Source organism: Eretmochelys imbricata, chromosome 3, assembly GCF_965152235.1.
Source record: "Eretmochelys imbricata isolate rEreImb1 chromosome 3, rEreImb1.hap1, whole genome shotgun sequence".
Lineage (NCBI taxonomy): Eukaryota > Metazoa > Chordata > Testudines > Cheloniidae > Eretmochelys > Eretmochelys imbricata.
In genome coordinates, this window is record NC_135574.1 from 120,292,190 (window position 1) to 120,312,007 (window position 19,818).

The 19,818-nt window shown below is 46.8% G+C and overlaps 1 protein-coding gene across 1 annotated transcript in view; it reads right to left on the bottom strand.

The window, feature by feature from the left end:
• The window catches only part of RSPH3 (radial spoke head 3), a 33,918-nt gene extending 31,446 nt beyond the window's left edge, over positions 1-2,472 (bottom strand). Inside the window, exons 1-2 of the mRNA XM_077812161.1 lie at positions 2,333-2,472; positions 888-975 (exon numbers count right to left, since the gene is read on the bottom strand). Coding sequence (XP_077668287.1) covers positions 888-975; positions 2,333-2,472 — 228 coding nt within the window. The remainder of the gene's footprint in view (positions 1-887; positions 976-2,332) is intronic.
• Between the last annotated feature and the right edge of the window lie 17,346 nt (positions 2,473-19,818).

Genomic DNA, 19,818 nt, shown 5'->3' on the forward strand with positions numbered 1-19,818 from the left:
GGTAAGTGAAGTGTAAAAATATAATTAGTAAGGCCAAAAAAGAATTTGAAGAACAGCTAGACAAAGACTCAAAAAGTAATCGCAAAAAAAAAAAAAAATTTTTTTAAGTACATCAGAAGCAGGAAGCCTGCAAAACAACCAGTGGGGCCACTAGACGATCAAGATGCTAAAGGAGCACTCAAGAACGATAAGGCCGTTGTGGAGAAACTAAATGAATTCTTTGCATCAGTCTTCATGACTGAAGGTGTGAGGGAGATTCCCAAACCTGAGCCACTCTTTTTAGGTGACAAATCTGAGGAACTGTCCCAAAGTGGTCATTTTAACATGTTGATAGTGTCACTGTTTATCCTGATTTCTATGGTAATGGCACCACTTCACAGCTCCACATCATATCTCATCTTAACATTGACATAAGCTTTCAAATGATGTATGATGTGCGTGTGTGTAGAAAGGATGTACTAAGTGTCTGCTGCTCACTTACTGGAATAATCCTGCATCTACAGGATAAGTGAGCACAAGTTAGCTTAGAAACAAATATTCCCAGAGTGGTGCTAATATCACTGAGATGCTGATGAACAAACCAGGAAGTAAATAAAGTTGTGCTGGCTTATACTCAATAGAATATACACAAAAAGGAAATGAAAAAGGAGAAAACTTCTTAGTCTAAAAAAAAATCTGAAGAGTGGAAGTTCACATGAAAATATATTACAGCATTCCTAGAAACTAAAACTGTGAAAAAACCCACATATTAATCCAAGTGGAGAATCCATGATTGTGCTTTATGTAAAATTAAAGTACAAATGGGTAAAAATTATTATTCTATAATAGTTCTATTAACTCTTAGTTTTTCACAAAGTTATAATAAGATTTATGTAAACAGAACCTACCCAAGGTAATGCATGAAGTGCATAAGTGTTTCCTCGTACCACTCTCCTATCATACATGAGGTTCGCATAGCGAACAGGTTCTTCCTCTCTGTAGTACATCACAGCATAAAGAAACAAAATCAACAGAGCTGGTTATGGATAGTGTCACATTGTTTTCCCCATCGGACCGTATGAACTGGAACCATAAACCCACTGAACATTAAATCCCACCAAATGAGGGTAGACCCACCCCCACCATCGTATCCACTCACTATACTCCGCATACTGAACATAGCCGTTGTGTGGATAACTTACCCCATATCTCAATATCTGTACGCTGACCAGTTAAACTTTTACCCCTAGTCGGGGAGATTGCAGATTATTATGTAATCCTTACTCCACCAGCTCCTAAATCGAATTTTACACCCCTTGATAATCTGTACCTTATCCCCTGACAACCAGAAACTTCTATGCTTGAACTCTGTACTGTTTCTTATTTCAACATTATCTTAATAAAATTATTATCTCTGATGAGTGAGACCCAGCTGGGTGTCAATAAAGGCCTAAAGAACAAACCACACCAACAACAGGGATGCTACTTAAAGAAATTAGCCCCTGTATCCCCCTTCCTGTACATGCCCATCTCAGCTATTCACTAGGCAGGCAGCCTCTCACACTGCAGAGCTGATGCACCCCTAGTCCCACGGTCCTGGCACCTCCCCAGGCCAGGCTTAGTGACAGGATGTGCCTTGGGCAGGAAGGGACAGGGTGCGGTGTGAGGGCAGGGATGCTGGGGGGCAGGGAGTACTTGGGGGGTTGGGGTATGCTGGGGGTAAGAGGGCAGGCAGGGGTTGTCAGGAGGTGCTGCGGGACTGGACAGGGGCACTGAGAGACAGGATGGGACAGGCTGAGGGGACCAGGGGTGCTGGGGCAGGGGACACTGTGGGACAGAACAGGGGGCAGGGGGATGCTGGAGGATGGGGCAGGGGGGTGGGGCAGGGGGGCGCTGGGGGATAGGATGGAGGATTCTGTGGGGAAAAGTGACAGGGGGACGCTGGGGGATGGGATGGGGGCATTGGGGGACAGGATGAGGGGGCCGGGGGTGCTGAGCCAGGGGCCGCTGGGGGACGGGACGGGGACAGGGGGTGCTTCGGGGCATAGGGCGGGACCGGGGGACGGGAGGCAGGGGGCCCTGGGGGAGGAGGAGCTGGGGGATGGGACGGGACGGGATGGGGGGACGAGGGGCAGGGGGCGCTGGGGGATGGGTCGGGACGAGGGGCAGGGGGCGCGAGGGGACGGGATGGGGCGGGACGAGGGGGGGCTGGGGGCTGGGTCGGGAGGAGGAGCATGGACGGGATGGGGGGGACGAGGGGCAGGGGGCGCGGGGGGGGGGACGGGGCTCCCGGGGCGCGGTCGGAGCCGGGCTGGCCAGTGCGGGCTGTAACGGGGCTGCGGGCCGGACTCACTGTTCGCTGTGTCCCGGGGCGCCCCGGTATCTCCGCCGGGCGGGCAGGGTCCGGGGGCGGCTGCAGTAGCTGTAGGTGCCGCTGGCTGCTGCCGCCACCGCCTCCTGGGTGCGCGCGGGGAGCATGGAGGCCGTGGCCATGGCCGCTGCCGGGGCGCGGGGCTCAGCCCAGCCGCCTCAGGGCCCCCGGAACAATCCGCGCTCTGTTGTTGCCCAGCGACGCGGCGTTCGCTCCTTGACAACGGTCTCCAGGATAAACTGCGACTCGGCCGGAACGGGGCACTTCCGGTTCGGGAGGCAAGCCCAGCGTGGCGCACATGCGCACGCCGCCCGTCACGCTGCACGGGGCAGCTGATGGGGGCGGGTGGGTCGCGTGTCCCTGCTGTTCCTGATCTTTCAACTGCCCGCGCCCGCGCGCAGCTCTGTCTGTCCGGCTCCTTACACGTGGGGCACGCGGGCGGGTGTGCGAGGGAGAGAGTTGCAGCCTGTCCCCACGATACAAAGATTATGAGTCAGGGCCTTTAAAAATCACAAAATAGGCTCAAATATTAGATTTAACAAAGAATAAATTGTTGGTGCTTTTCGTACGTATGCTGATTTTTTCCCCATCTTTAGGGGTTCAAGCTTTTGTCAGGACGGCTAGAAACGTACATAAAAAAATAAAAGCTGAGGCTCATATAAACACCTAAATCCAGGAGCTGGGCATTAAGAAAAATATTTGTATGATTCTCCAGTGTCTACTCCTCTCTCTGCACCTGAGGCTAATGATCCTGTCTGTGCTTCATCACTTACACAGAAACCCATTTGGTATGAGGAAGGCCTTCTTGGGTTGCCACAAAAACATGTTTTCTTGGAGCTAGTAGAAGTAGGTTCGTCCTTGTCAAGGTTCCTTCCCCACTCTGAACTCTAGGGTACAGATGTGGGGACCTGCATGAAAACCTCCTAAGCTTACTTTTACCAGCTTAGGTTAAAACTTCCCCAAGGTACAAACTATTTTACCTTTTGCCCTTGGACTTCCACTGCCACCACCAAACATTTATCTGGATTTATTTTTATTAGGAAAGCGTCGTTTGGAAACGTCTTTCCCCCCAAAAATCCTCCCAACCCTTGCACCCCACTTCCTGGGGAAGGTTTGATAAAAATCCTCACCAATTTGCACAGGTGACCACAGACCCAAACCGTTGGATCTTAAGAACAATGAAAAAGCATTCAGTTTTCTTACAAGAAAACTTTTAATAGAAGTAAAAAAGAATCACCTCTGTAAAATCAGGATGGTAAATACCTTACAGGGTAATTAGATTCAAAACACAGAGAATCCCTCTAGGTAAAAACCTTAAGTTACAAAAAAGACACACAGACAGGAATATTGATTCTATTCAGCACAGCTATTTTCTCAGCCATTTAAAGAAATCATAATCTAACACATACCTAGCTAGATTACTTACTAAGTTCTAAGACTCCATTCCTGTTCTGTCCCCGGCAAAAACATCACACAGACAGACCCAGACCCTTTGTTTTTCTCCCTCCTCCCAGTTTTTGAAAGTATCTTGTCTCCTCATTGGTCATTTTGGTCAGGTGCTAGTGAGGTTACCTTTAGCTTCTTAACCCTTTACAGGTGAAAGGATTTTTCCTCTGGCCAGGAGGGATTTTAAAGGTGATTACCCTTCCCTTTATATTTATGACACGCCCCCCCAATCACAGCTAGGGTGAAACGCTGGCTGGGATTTCTTCCTGGAGCGCTAGGAAAAACAGAGTTAATAAGACACATGCACCTCTAAATATACTACCAAGTACATGAAGACTAACAATATTTTCCACATCTCAAGGACGATTTTAACCAGTTGATTCTGGGAAACTTTCATGGGAGAGTGCATCAGCCACTTTGTTAGAAGCTCCTGAGATGTGTTGGATGTCGAAATCAAAATCTTGGAGAGCTAAACTCCACCAAATAAGTTTTTTGTTATTTCCCGTGGCAGTATGAAGCCACCGTAGCGCAGCATGGTCGGTTTGCAGGTGGAAACGCCGTCCCCAAACATATGGGCGTAGCTTTTCCAGAGCGTAGACAATGGCGTAACATTCTTTTTCACTGACTGGCCAGTTGCTTTCCCTCTCAGACAGTTTTTTGCTGAGAAACACTACAGGGTGGAATTCTTGATCTGGTCCTTTCTGCATTAAAACTCCTACCACACCACGCTCGGACGCATCTGTGGTTACTAGGAACGGTTTGTCAAAGTCTGGGGCCCTTAGTACAGGGTCTGACATGAGTGTTTCTTTAAGCTGGTTAAAGGCCTTCTGACACTCTTCGGTCCACTGAACGGCATTTGGCGTTTCTTTTGGTTAGGTCTGTCAGTGGGGCGGCGATTTGGCTGTATTGCGGTACAAATCGCCTGTAATAACCGGCCACGCCTAAGAAGGATTGAACCTGTTTCTTTGACCTTGGGACAGGCCACTTTTGGATAGCATCCACTTTGGCCTGTAGGCGGTTGATAGTTCCTTGACCCACCTGGTGTCCAAGGTAAGTCACTCTGTTTAGGCCTATTTGACACTTCTTAGCCTTAACAGTTAGTCCTGCCTCCCTTATGCGCACAAAGACTTTTTGTAGATGTTCCAGGTGTTCTGCCCAGGAATCCGAAAATATGGCCACATTGTCAAGGTGGGCAACTGCATATTCTCCTAATCCCGCTAGGAGACCATCTACAGGTCTTTGGAAGGTGGCAAGTGCATTTCGCAGTCTGAAAGGGAGTACATTAAATTCATACAGTCTGACATGTGTGGTGAAGGCTGACCTTTCCTTGGCGGATTCATCTAGCGGTACCTGCCAGTACCCCTTGGTTAAGTCCAAGGTAGAGATGAACTGGGCCTGTCCCAGTTTCTCTAATAGTTCATCTGTGAGTGCCATTGGACAGTTGTCTGGGTGAGTTACAGCATTTAGCTTACGGTAGTCCACGCAAAAACATATCTCCCCATCTGGTTTGGGAACTAGAACCACTGGAGATGCCCATGCACTGCCAGAGGGGCGGATTACACCCATCTGTAACATATCCTGGATCTCCCGTTCTACAGCAGTTTTAGCTTGAGGAGACACCCGGTAAGGTCGGATTTTAATTGGGTGAGCATGATCTGTGTCAATGGAGTGGTATGCCCGTTCAGTCAGTCCTGGGGTGGCTGAGAACGTCAGCACAAAAGTCCTCTTTCTACAACAAACCTGGATCGATTAGAAGAGCTGAGAGGTGGTGGGTTGCTCCGTGCCGCCGTCCAAGCTCTCTGGAGGCTTTCATCTGCTTTCTTTTCGGTCTGGAACTGTTCCCTTGATGCTGGAGACATCAGTTCCTCATTGGATTGTGGACCTATGCTTGGTCCCTCTGGAAGCGATGTAGGGGATGGGGCTGTTTCCGTTAACTGTGAACCGCTCTCTGCTGGGACACTATGTTGGGGTTTAGGCTCCAGCTGAGCCTCTTGTGTAGGATTATGGGCTGCTGTCGGTTCAGGTTCGGTGGCGCCCTCTGGTGTTGGGGTTGCAAGTACTGGATTCCGTGCCGGCAATGGGTCTGGTGCTGGTTGTTCCGCTGGTTCCGGTTCTGGGACTGGTTCTGTCTGGGTCTCTGGGACTGGATCCACTACTGCTGTTGCAGACATTGGCCTGGGGTCCGGGTCCATCACCTCTGACCAGGTCCTGGTAGAAGTTTCCAGAACAGCGCTAGGCGTGACGGTTGGTTTAGTCTGGCTGCGGGTGACCATTCCCACCCTCTTGGCCCGCTTCACATGATTGGCCAAGTCTTCCCCCAACAGCATGGGGATGGGATAATCATCATAGACTGCAAAAGTCCACGTTCCTGACCAGCCCTTGTACTGGACAGGCAACTTGGTTGTCGGCAAATTGAAAGAGTTGGACTTGAAGGGTTGAATCGTCACTTGGATCTCTGGGTTGATTAAATTGGGGTCCACTAAGGAAGCATGGATAGCTGACACTTGTGCTCCGATGTCCCTCCACGCGGTGACCTTCTTCCCGCCCACACGCACAGTTTCCCTCCGCTCCAAGGGTATCTGGGAGGTATCTGGGCCTGCGGACCTCTGGTGTGATTCCAGTGCAATGAACTGTAATCTGTTGGGGTTCTTGGGGCAGTTGGGCTTTACATGACCCAGCTCGTTACATTTAAAACATCGTCCAGCTGACGGGTCACTGGGGCGAGGTGGGTTGCTGGAGAATGGTGTGGTGGGACGATAAGGTGTCTGGAGGGTTCTTTGGGGGGTAGGTGGGGCCTTGGGCAGCCCCCGGTAATAGGGTGTGGTCTGGGGTGGTCCCTTCTGGTCTCCGCTCCAACTGCAACCAGTTTTCTTCTTCTCTGCCACCTCCACCCATCTGGCTCCAATCTCTCCTGCCTCGATTACAGTTCTGGGCTTCCCATCTAGGATGTATCTTTCTATTTCCTCAGGAGCACCCTCTAAGAATTGTTCCATTTGCATTAGGAAGGGCAAATCTACTGGAGATTCAACACTTGCTCCTGATATCCAGGCATCCCAATGTTTCACAATGTGGTAGACATGTCGGGTAAATGACACGTCTGGTTTCCACCTTAGGGTTCTGAACCTCCAACGAGAATGCTCGGGTGTTAGCCCCATTCTGACTCTCGCCTTGGTTTTAAACAGTTCATACTTGTTCATGTGGTCCTTAGGCATTTCAGCTGCCACCTCAGCTAAGGGTCCACTGAGCTGTGGCCTCAGCTCTACCATGTATTGGTCTGTAGAGATGCCGTACCCAAGGCAGGCCCTTCCGAAGTTTTCTAAGAAGGCCTCAGTATCATCGACTGCCTTGTAGGTGGGGAACTTTCTGGGATGGGAAGTGGTACCTGGAGAAGGATTGCTACGGTTTGTTGGTATATTCTGCTGAGCCTTTACCTTCTCCATCTCCAAGTTATGCTTCCTCTCTTTTTCCTTCTCCTCCTCCACATGCTTCCTCTCTTTTTCCTTCTCCTCCAGTTCTTCGGCCCTTGCCTCCATTTCTTTATCCCTTGCTTCCATAGCTCTCCTGTGAGCAGCCACTTGGTGTTGTTCTGCCTCTTTCACTGCCTCCCTTACTTTGTCCTTTGTCTCCATTGCTCTCCTGTGAGCAGCTTCTGGGGCTTTTTCGGCTTGTTTCATTAACTACAATCAAAACAAGTTTTGTGCCAAAATCAAATATATTTTTTCTGTTATAGCAAAGCACAAAAATTTGCACAAAAGTGGAAGCTGGATAAGAGTCCCCTTGAAAAATTTGGTTCTGTAATACTGCATTTCTTCTGAGGAGTTATGGTGTCCTTGACATAAGCAATAAGATGAAACGTTGAGTGGCTTGTTCATATTACTAGATGCCCACTAGCCTAAATATGCATATCTGAAGTACTGGTAGATCGTCTAATATGCAATAGAAACCACACTAATCCACATAATTTACACACAAAAATTGCAATCTTCCACCCTTTCTCATCACATGTTTAAGGGCTCTTATTATTATAGCTTCACTACTACATTTACAAAATATATAGTATATTGTGAAGTATGATCATAAATTGAACTGAACAATTGTCAAAATAACAAAATATGTGTTGTGATGCATTATCTTTGTTTTTTTAAATGTTTGTTCGCTTATGCTCAGAATTCAGTAAATCGTGATGGGTTTTGCAAATTAATGAAGTTGTACAGTAAAATAGATCTCCTTGTCACATTCTTTTCTTCCACTCCCTATTTCTGTAGGTCAGTAGTTCTCAAAATTTTGTACTGGTGATCCCTTTCACATAGGAAGTCTCTGAGTGTGACCCCCTCCTTATAAATTAAAAACACTTTTTAATATATTTAACACTATTTTAAATGCTGGAGGCAAAGTGGGGATTGGGGTGGAGACTGACAGCTTGTGACCCCCAATGCAATACCCTCGCAACCCCCTAAGGGGTCCTGACCCCCAGTTTCAGAACCCCTGCTGTAGGTCAAACCCACTTACGTCTACACTGCAATTACAAACCTGGTAGAGGCCCGTGTCAGCTGACTCAGGTTCCAGGGCCATGGGCTAAGAGACTGTTTAACTGTGGTCCTGTTGGGGCTCGGGCTGCAGCCAAAGCTCTGGGACCCTCCCACCTTCCAGGGGCCTCAGAGCCTGGGTCAATTGACTGGCTTGCTGGGCTAAAAATAACAGTGTGTGCCCCCATGCTGGATCATAGATCCTGGTCTCCAGCTTGAGCCTGAACATCTACACTGCAATTTTATAGCCTGGCAGCACAAGCCCGTGAGCCTGAATCAGCTGACCTGGGTCAGCTGCAGCCATGTCATTGCAATGCAGACGTACCCTTAGTATCTGATCCGGTGAACATCAAGCTTGCTTTCAATAGGGTTATTCATGGCAGTAAAGTTAAGCACACGAGTAAGTGTTTAAAGGACTGGGAATTTACTGTGTATTTTAACAGCCTTGTCATACATACACTCACTTGTTTCTGGTCCCCTCATTAACTGACAGTTTTCTATTCATTCATTCATCGACAATTTTTCTATATATCACAAAAGACGAATGACTTTTCATTTCATCATGTACTTTTATGAAGTAACTTTTTTCTTATGATATCAGCACTGGAACAATGCTAAGATGGAAAAGCCCAGTGTTTACATATCTGTTATAGACTTTCATATATTATCTAGCGTTGTAGAATTTTCACAAGGACTTTTAAAAATAATAGGTCAACAACTCCCATATGTATATGTATGTTAGAAATTAATAGCTCTAATATATGTATATAATCTTACCAACTTTATTACAATTTTAAGAACATAATATTAATATTACTTTCTTCTAAAAGTGTTTCAAATACTTTTCCAATTGCTTTGATACTTTAGAATTAATACATTATTTCTTGTCTTTTATATTAGTTACAGAAGAAACACATATGTAATCCAAAAACGATCGGAAAACACATACAAGTAAAACTTTCAAAGGAATTGAAAAATTGTCTGTTGTGACAGGGTCCAGCCAGATGGCTACAGGAGAGTAATAGATGGCAGATATATTAGCCCCAGGTTAAGTAGGTCCCTTTTCCCTGGGTAAGGTAACAGGGAAGGTTTCAGAACAATCAGGAACCTTCTGGAGACAATTAAGACAGACAGGCTGATTAGCCAATCAAGAACCTGTGGCCAATCAAGAAGCTGCTAGAATCAATTAAGGCAGGCTAATCAGAGCACCTGGGTTTTAAAAAGGAGCTCACTTCAGTTTGTGGTGTGTGTGTAAGGTGCCTCTGGGAGCAAGAGGCGCTAGGAGCTGAGAGTGAGAACGTGGACTGTTGGAGGACTGAGGAGTACAAGCATTATCGGACACCAGGAGGAAGGTCCTATGGTGAGGATAAAGAAGGTGTTGGGAGGAGGCCATGGGGAAGTAGCCCAGGGAGTTGTAGCTGTCGCACAGCTGTTCCAGGAGGCACTCTAAACAGCTGCATTCCACAGGGCCCTGGGCTGGAACTCGGAGTAGAGGGCGGGCCCGAGTTCCCCCAAACCTCCCAACTCCTGGTCAGACACAGGAGGAGTTGACCTGGACTGTGGATTCATGAAAACGGCCAAACTGAGGGCTGCTGTGAAGCTCCAAGGTGAGCAAATCCGCCAATTAGCGCAATACCCACCAAAGTAGAGGAGGAACTTTGTCACACTGTATACAAATAAAATTATGATTATTAAAATCTAACCAGAAAATAGAGGAGCAGGATCTGTTCATACATGATTCTCCTTGCTAGAATGAGTTAGCTTATTTGAACTTTAGGAAAGTTCAGGCCCAGATTCAGATTCATTGCTTGGCTCCATCTCTGCCAAATTTATGAGACCACTTCCAAATCAAATTCACTAACAACATAATATAATATAGAAGCTAACGTTAAAGGATTGATTTTGGTACTTAACAATCTGATTTGTGAGCAAATTCAGACAGTTGCACATATAAATAAATATTAACACAAACTCCTGAAATCAATCCACTAGATCCAGCTGCCTCTCCAAATGATGGATGAATGAAGAAACATATGATTCCATTCAGTGCGAATAAGTGGTAATTTTTATATGTTTATTTAATTTATTTATTTTATTAGTCATGTTGAAATATTCAGTAGAAGCTACAGTTCTAGTTATGCTTTTGGTTCAAACTCCTGGGCCAGTTGGCTGCTTAGATTTTTTTGAGAAATAATCTTTTTAGTGGATATACTTATACTTACAATACTGTACCTTGTGTGGTTTTTTTTAGAAAACTTCTATGGAGCAGAATAAATACTGTTTTAGAAGCACCAGTATCAGCAGCATGTTCTCAGACAAGTCTCAAGAATATCTTAACGGATGTAAAAAGATATTTTCACCACAAGGTGTCACTGTAATTCTTTTGTCTTATTTTACAGGCAAATCCCTTACCGTGAAGGTCTCAAGGAGCTCAATCTGTTTAATGTATCAAAAAGAAGACAGAAAGGTGACTTGATTACAGTATATGTGTACTTTCTTGTGGAGAAAATACTGGGAGGGCTCTTTAATCCAGGAGAGAAAGGCATAAAAAGAACCAGTGTCTGGAAGCTGTAGCCAGAGAAATTCATTTTAGAAATTAGGCACAAATGTTTAACGGTGAGGTTAGTTAAACACTGGAACAAACTACCAAGGGAAATGGTGGATTCTCCATCTGTTGATGTCTCACATCAAGACTAGGTGCCTTTCTGGAAGCTATGCTTTAGCCAAACAGAAATTACTGGGCTCAATACAGGGGTAACTTGGTGTAATTTAATTGCCTATGTTATACATGAGATCAGACTTTTGGCCTTAAAACTCCATGACTCTATGAAAAAGCTTACCTGACTCTTCCTATTATAAGATCCTAGTTTAAATTGCTTATAATTTTGCCAAACTTTAACCATTCAGACTAAAAATTTCCGTGACCGGTGTCTTCCCCAGGCTGAAGTTGTTTGGAAGGTTTCAGCAAAAACGGTTCATCCATTTCAGAGAACAAAATTGGGAAAATAAGTTGTTTTGCCCATATTAATGAATTGGTTGTAAGAATTTTTTGGAGAAACAGTGCAGCATTGCCAGTTCTCATGATTTCATCACCAATAATGTGTTTTTGGACCCTACTTGAGCCAGTCTCTCAATGATGCCAGAAGTTCCAGCCTCCACATGAGTTCCAACCCCTCCCTGGGGAAAAACTCCCTCTGATTGGCTGCCTTCCCCACTTCCCAGCCTCCTGGGGAAAAGCAGCTAAACTGGGCTGCTACAAGAGGTGGGCAGAGCTCCCCCTTAGAAGCCCAGAGGAGATTTTTGGGAGGGGAGGAGTCAAAGGGGGCAGTTACCATTCTCACAGGAGAAGTGTGGGAGCAGAAATAGCTCCTTAGGCTGGCTCTGCTCCATCCTCTCCCTCTCCTCCCGTGAACAATGGGTCAGTCTGTTCATCCTTCCCATCTCCATTCCCGCAACAACAGACTTGGGGTGGTGGTAGTGAAGAAACCTTGCAGCTGCAGAGGGAGTGGAGGTGCTTCAAGGGCCAGATTGAGTGCATAATAAATTGATGGGCTGAGGGATGGACAGATAGAGGACTGGGAGTGCATAATTATTTCTGGGCTGGTGGAGCTGTGATAAATGAAGCTGGGGGGAGCTCCCGTTTATGGACACTCAGCCAGCTAGTAGCTATAAAATCCCTCTTAGTAGCTGTTCTCTACTTGCTCTACCTGTAAAACATTAAAAAGTCTCATTGCTATGCATAGGTAAAAGGAAGTGAGTGGGCACCTGGCCAAAAGAGCCAATGGGAAGGCTAGAATTTTTAAAAATCGAAACAAGACTCCCCTTTTGTCTGTCAGTTGTTGTTCTCTGGGAGAGGCAGACAGGGAGCAGTTATGCTGTGAGAAGCTTGGACCAGGTATGAAAAATCATATGTATCATACCTAGAAACTACTCATCTAAAACTCTAGATATGTAAGTAGATTAGGACATGTCTAGGAAGACATGATTAGATTTATCCCTCTTATTTCTTTATGGCTTGTGGATTCCCCTGTGCTAACCCCAGGTGCTTTTGTTTTGCTCATAACCTTTAAGATGGACCTCAAGAGAGCTATTCTTGATGCTTAATCCTTGTAGTTTTTTTTTTAATCTAGCAAAATCCTAAATTCCCAGATGTATTTTCTTCTTTTTTTTGATTAATAAAATTTACCTTTTTTAAAAACAGAATTGGATTTTTGTGTCCTAAGAGGTTTGTGCACATATTGTTTAATTAGCTGGTAGCAACAGCTGATTTCCTTTTTTCTTTCTTTCTCAGCTCTACCTTGGAGGGGGTGGTGGTGGTGAAAGGGCTTGAGGATAGCCCACAGGAAGGAATTACCAAGTGCACCTTCCTGGGTTCTCAAAGGGGTTTTGCACTTGGGTGGTGGCAGCATCTACCAATCCAAGGTCAGAGAAAAGCTGTAACAGTGGGAGTTTAATACAAGCCCGGAGTGGCAAGTATTAATTTTTAGAGTCCTTGTGAGCCTCCACCTTCTGCACTCAAAGTGCCAGAGTGGGGAATCAGCCTTGACAGGGGCACAGAATTAATTAATTAAAATTTTGGGATTTGGGAAGAAGCTGGAAGCTCATCAACCAGCCTGCGAGAGCTCCAGTTGCAGCAGCCAGATCACTGTACTCTTAATCTGAGAGAGTTGACTACTAGGGTTGCCAATTTTGAAATACAGTAGAACCTCAGAGGTATGGACACCTCGGGAATGGAGATTGCCCATAACTCTGAAATGTTCGTAACTCTGAGCAAAGTGCAGTTCGGGCTCCAGATCCACCAGCTGACACTCCAGGCCAGGCTTCAGCAACAGCTAAGCTCCCTCCTCAGCCCCAGCATGAATTTGCAAGCTTGTCTCCCTCTGGGCAGGGGTGTGTGTGTCCCTTTCCCTTTCATGTGGTGTCTGGTTGACCAGTCAGTCCATAACTCTGGTGTTCGTATCTTCGAGGTTCTACTGTATTTAAAAAACATACACTCCAACAGGAGTACCAGAACCTCCCCCACCCCACCTCTTCCCTCTTGAGCTACCCCTCTTCCTTGAAGCCCCACCCTTGCCTTGCCTCTTCCCCCAAGGCCCTTCCCCTGGCCCACCCTTTCCCTGGGCCCCACCCCTGCCCCACCCCTTTCCCCATTCACTCCTCTTCCCCTGTCTCTCTGTTGCTTGCTGCTTTTCCCCTCTCCTTCCCTTCCCCTCTGCCCAGGTCGGGAGGGACTCATGTGGAGCCGGGGCTGGGAGCTGCAGCCACCTGATGCAGGTAGGAGGCAGCCCTGGTGGAGTAGGGGCTGGCATGGCACAGATGATGACCTGGTGCCTCCCTGCCTCCTATGCCCAGAGTAACCAGACTTTGAGTGTCTGGTTAGTAGATCTGATTGGATACTGTAACTGTCACACAGAGTTATGAGCCTTTTTAAAATAATCACAGTTTGTATATCCTCAGTAGAGACTTGTCAGGGTTTGGCCACTGAATTCTCCAAAGATTCTGTCTGTACTGAGCATGCACCAGCCCCTCTTCTCTCCTGTGTCATCAGACTGTGCATGCACCATCTCTCCAGAGCAGCTGAGCATGCTCTCTCCTGGAGCTGTAGTAGCTTAGCAGGACTTTTACCCCACTGTGGTACCTGGCACCTGAACTAAGCAAGGAGACTGTTTTTCTTATGCTTTCAATGACCCATTTGCTGGTACCCAGGCAGTGAAAGGAAATAAGAAACAGCATGATCTAGAATGCAGAAGAGTGAGGAATGGTGTGTGTGTGTTTCAGAAAATAGTGGGGGAAAAAAGAGTAGGGCATTGCTTAGTGCTAGGTCTCAGTTTGGTTCCTGATCCTTAAAGTGCAAATGACACTGAATCTCCCTGTCCACCCTCTTCTCAACCCTGACAAGAAGGACATTTTCATTTCCCCACTGAAACACTCTCAGTTTTCTTCTGCCATTAAGGAAGCCTCAAATTTGTATTCCAGCTACCTTTTCCCCTTCCTTTCAATTCCACTGCATCTATAGTTACTCCTGGGGGAATTGTGCACCACTGCACATGCTCAGAATTCATTTTCCCTTCAGATTTCTTTGCTTCCCCACAGAAAAATGATTTTCTGACAGGGAAGCTGCAAGAGCAGTCACGCACCACTCCCTAGCAGTGCAGGTACATCAGACAACTGGAGCAGCCGATGGAGAGGTAAATCACCAAGCTAGTGGCTCCTACCCTGAGCCGGGATCAGCTGCTAGTCCCAGCTGGGCTGGAGGCAGGAGAGGATGGGACTTCCTCTTCCCCTGCAAGGAGTGCCTGGGGCTGTGTCAGACCCACCCTCAGAAACCTCCCCCAGCTGCAGGAAGCTCAGCATCCTCCCCTGCTTCCTGCCCCCATTGCTCCTCAGCTGTGAGTGGGAGGGAGGATCATTGTATGGGGAGCTGCTCCCCCATCTGCCCAACCCTGGTGCATCCTGACTTGCCATACCCAGACACCCCCTCCAAGTCTCACCCTGTACATCTAGAACCCCCCTAGCCCTCCATACCCAAACCCCACCCCACTGAATCTCAACCCCTGCATCTGGAGCCCCCTGCATCCAGACCTCCTGCCTCTAAACCCTACCCCTGCACCCAGACCACCCCCCACTGAGTTCCCTGCACTCAACCCCCCACCCTGATGAGTCCCACCCCCTGCACCATCCTGAGCCCCCACATCCAGACCCCCATGCCACTGACCCCCAACCAGCTGCATCCAGACTCCCACCAAGTCCCACTCCTTCAGCACCCAGACTTCCCCGCTGAGACCCCCACACCCAGACCCCTCTACTGAGCCCCAACCACCTTCACCTAGAAGCCCCTGCAGAGTCCCATTGCCCTGATCCTGGAACACCCCCCAAACGAGCCTCTGTGCATCCAGATCCCCCCACATCTAGATTCCCCCATTGAGCTGCCTGCACCCAGATTGCCCCACACAGAACCCTCTCACCCCACACCTCAATCCCCCCACACTGAGCCTCTCCACACTTGGATCCTGCCTGGTTGAGCCTGCCTGCCCCACACCTGGTGTGCCTGGTGCAGAGAGGCAGGGCCCCACCATGTTTCTGGGACAGGTCCAGGATTTGGGCTGTGTTAGGGTTGGGTGCAGCCTCACTGCTGAGTCAGTGTCCCAAGGCGTGGAGGCATTGCAGGGTGATCTCCCACCTCTGTGCAGCTAGTGGCCTGTGCTCCCCACTGTCATGCTGGAGCCTCTACATGTATTTATTGACAAATAAAACTTGCAGAATTTTAAAATATTATTCACAGAATTTTTAATTTTTTGGCACAGAATGCCCTCAGGAGTATATAGTCATTGTTCACCTGCATTATCTAGGGATAAATTTGTACAGCATCAGCCTTGCTTATCCCTCTGTCTGTAGGCTGGGAATGAGACCTGAATATCAGTTTATATGACTCCTGTCTCCGTAATGACTAACAAATTTATTTGAGCATAAGCTTTCGTGAGCTACAGCTCACTTCATCGGATGCATTCAGTGCGTCCGATGAAGTGAGCCGTAGCTCACGAAATCTTATGCTCAAATAAATTTATTAGTCGCTAAGGTGCCACAAGTACTCCTTTTCTTTTTGCGAATACAGACTAACATGGCTGCTACTCTGAAACCTGTCTCCGTAATGTGATTGCCTAACAAGCTTCTAATGAATGTATCTTTACAAGTCCTTTGGAAGTCAGAGGAATATAATCTTTGTTTTAGATATGTGGTACCAAGGCATAGAGAAAGTAAATAACATGCCCCAGATCACACAGAAAGTCTATGGCTGAGGCAGGAATTGAACTCCTATATGCTTAGTACTATCCAGGACCTGAACCACAAGACCACCCTTCTGCAGTCCTATAGCCTGGAACTATGCCTTCTCTCGCCTTTGTGGAAGAGCATGAAAAATCTAGAACTGGCTGCACCCAAAGTGAACAGGAAATGTGAATCAGAACACTTACCATAGCAACTGAGAGGTTAGTTTTAAACAGCAGTGAAGCATAGGTATAAGCTCTATAGAAAAAACACAATGATAATTAGCAAAAAGAAAAGGAGTACTTGTGGCACCTAAGAGACTAACCAATTTATTTGAGCATAAGCTTTCGTGAGCTACAGCTCACGAAAGCTTATGCTCAAATAAATTGATTAGTCTCTTAGGTGCCACAAGTACTCCTTTTCTTTTTGCAAATACAGACTAACACGGCTGTTACTCTGAAACCAATGATAATTAGATAATTTCTATTTCTGAGTCCCCAGTAGGCACATCTATCCAGTAGTCTAACCAGAGGACAAATCCAGGGAGAGTTGAAACTGGGTGTGTGTGGATGAGAGAGGAATGCACAAGGAGGATTATCCTGATTTTCAAATGATAGCGTCTGTAAACCAAGTAGATTATTGTTATTATTTAAACTGTAATCACCCCTCCTGAATTTTAGGTTTTTAACAAGTTCTGCTAGAGAGTAGTCACACATTGTTCTGATGACACAAGAGATAAACACTGACTGAACAAAATTCTAAGAAACCAGAGAGTACTGTGGGTTTCCTGTTTCCTTTTAGTCAAAATTAGCCCTGCTGGAGATGTATACGATAGAATTAGGAGTTACTGTTGCTAATAAAAATTAATGGAGATACTATGTGTAATAGTTGCATGTGATCTGCACCTGGACTTTGTGATTTATAGGTTTGAAACACTTGTGAGGTCAGAATATCTAAATGAGTCACTGTGTCAGTGGCAAGGACATGGGTGATCATTCCCACTGGTTGGAGCAGGAGTCATGCCTAGTGGTTAGCACAGGAGTTGGTAATTAGGAATCAGAGCCAAGGGTTAGAACCAAAGGCTAGGGGTAAACTGGCACATGAAAAATCACAGCCATGGTCAAATGCTTTGAGCTGCCATTGAACAGCTGCTGGGCTTAAGAGCCAGTCTGCTAATTCTTCTAACCAATCAGACAGCCTACTGCAGGCCAGATGTGCTCCTTAGATTGCCTGCAGACTGACTCTGCTGTAGTAGGCCCTGACCTGAGAGTTGGTTTCTCGACTTCCTTGCACCTCATGTAGTCACTTGCAAAGAGAGTGCAAAAATAGTACTGGAGCAGAGTGATAGCATTTGCCACCCACTTTGCACAGGTCTAAGTGACCACATGAGGTGAAAGCAGTGGGGAAGTAGTTCTATCAACAGAATCCATTTTGCAGCATTAGTAGAGAGGTGGAATGATTGGAGTGCATATTACTTGGCAACGTGATTTATATTGAATAAAAACGTTGAATTATATTGTGTAAACAGTGTCAGGATGAGCTCCACCCTTACATCTGGTGGTGAGGTGTGGCAAGTTGTGGAAAAGAACTTCAGGGGCCGATCTCATTTGTGTAGGCACACCCACTCTGCCTAGAATGAGGCCAGAGCTGCCCAAATGGTCACTTTGGCTGCTGTGGGATCCCCAGTGTCTCTGTTATTGGGGCAGGAAGAATAAATTGTTATTACCCTGATTATGGGAACTGTGCTTGGAACTGTACTCGGCCTTTTGTTATGATGGAGGGACTCACCATCAACTAAGTAGCACGAGCTAGGCAAGGGTCATGGGTTCTAAAACTCTGTGAATTGAGAGAGGTTGGGGATAAGTATTAATACTTGGTGGCATGGGCCCCTTGGTGAGGGCCTTACATGCTAATTGCACTTCCTTCTCTCTCCACTGTAGAATATCAGAGCTAATTTTGATTTCATTAGGAGTCTAGTTACAGGCTGCTGAGCTCGCTTTGGGCTAATGGTGCACCAGCACTGAGGCTCCCCTACTACAAGCTGAAATCACTGAGTGTTGTGTTAAGTAGTGGGGGAGCCTGAAGATATATTGTGGAGCAGTTTGCGGGACGGACGGCGGGAGCTGCTTGTGGGTTGCAAAGCGGAGCAAAGCAGTTTGTGGGGCAGCTGGCAGAGCAGAGCGGAGTGAAGGCCTATGGAGCTGTGGGGCGGTCAGCTTCAGATCATGTAAGGTGCCTCTTACCCCCACCCCCATCTCCACCCTGGTTGGGAGGTAAAGCTCTGCAGATAAACTCTCGAACTCTGGGGCTGCCCTGACCAGGGACAGAGACTTTTGGGTCACTGGACTTTTGGGACTTTGGGTGATTTGGGGTTGCTGGACTCAAGAACCAAAGGGAAAGGGCATGCCCCAATTTGCTTGGGGTGGGTTTTTTGCTCATGGGTTGTGTTAGGAATCCTGTTGGTGGTGTTTCCCCAACATAATGCCACATTGTTTCTCTCTGTTATTAAAAGGCTTTTTGCTACACTCAGACTATGTGCTTGCGAGAGGGGAAGTATTGCCTCTTGGAGGCACCCAGCAGGGGTGGTATATATTTGTCCCAGGTCACTGGGTGGGGGCTTGAGCCGGTTTGCATTGTGTTATTGGAATGGATCCCCTAGATATTGAACCCGGCCCTTGTTGCTGCCAACTCTGACGGGCAGAAGGGTTACAATTGAATCACAGTTTTTCATTTTTCTCTCTCTAATTTTCTTTCCATTAGAGGGAATGGATTAAGGGTTTATTGGAGAGGAGAGATTTATTGGAGAGAATAGTATTTTTGCTTTGGAGGCTTTGGCAGTGTGATCTACTCAAATTTCTTTTGTGTGTTGGTTTTGTGTGTCTGTCTGTTAGTTTGATGTAGGTGGCTTTTTTTTTTCTGAGGATCCTGTGGAAAGGAGGTTCTCAAGAGAAATCCAGTTGATAGAGACATAAGGTGCCTGACAGCCCTTATGTAGTCATGTTTTTCTCTAGGGAATGGTTGAGATTGGAGCTCCTGGAAAAGGAGAGTAGGAGTTCCCTTTTCTTTTCCCCAGGACCCTTTGTTTCAGTTTTAAATCCTCTGCAATTCAGAGAATTTTTCTACTTCATTCCGTTCAAGCCTTCATCTGTGTATGAGATATGAGTGAAGAGTGAGCATGCTACTTTCTATTCCCCTTTTGTCCCAAATCTCTGTGGCATTTCCAAGAAGAAAGTCAAGGAAAGTGTGGACCCCTTACTGAATGAGGGAGGCAACCTAGTGACAGAGGATGTGGAAAAAGCTAATGTACTCAATGCTTTTTTTGCTTTTGTCTTCACGAACAAGGTCAGCTCCCAGACTACTGCACTGGGCAGCACAGCATGGGGAGAAGGTGACCAGCCCTCTGTGGAGAAAGAAGTGGTTCGGGACTATTTAGAAAAGCTGGATGAGCACAAGTCCATCGGGCCGGATGCGTTGCATCTGAGAGTGCTAAAGGAGTTGGCGGATGTGATTGCAGAGCCATTGGCCATTATCTTTGAAAACTCATGGCTATCGGGGGAGGTCCCAGATTAACTAGAAAAAGGCTAATGTAGTGCCCATCTTTAAAAAAGGGAAGAAGGAGGATCCTGGGAACTACAGACCAGTCAGCCTCACCTCAGTCCCTGGAAAAATCATGGAGCAGGTCCTCAAGGAATCAATTCTGAAGCACTTAGAGGAGAGGAAAGTGATCAGGAA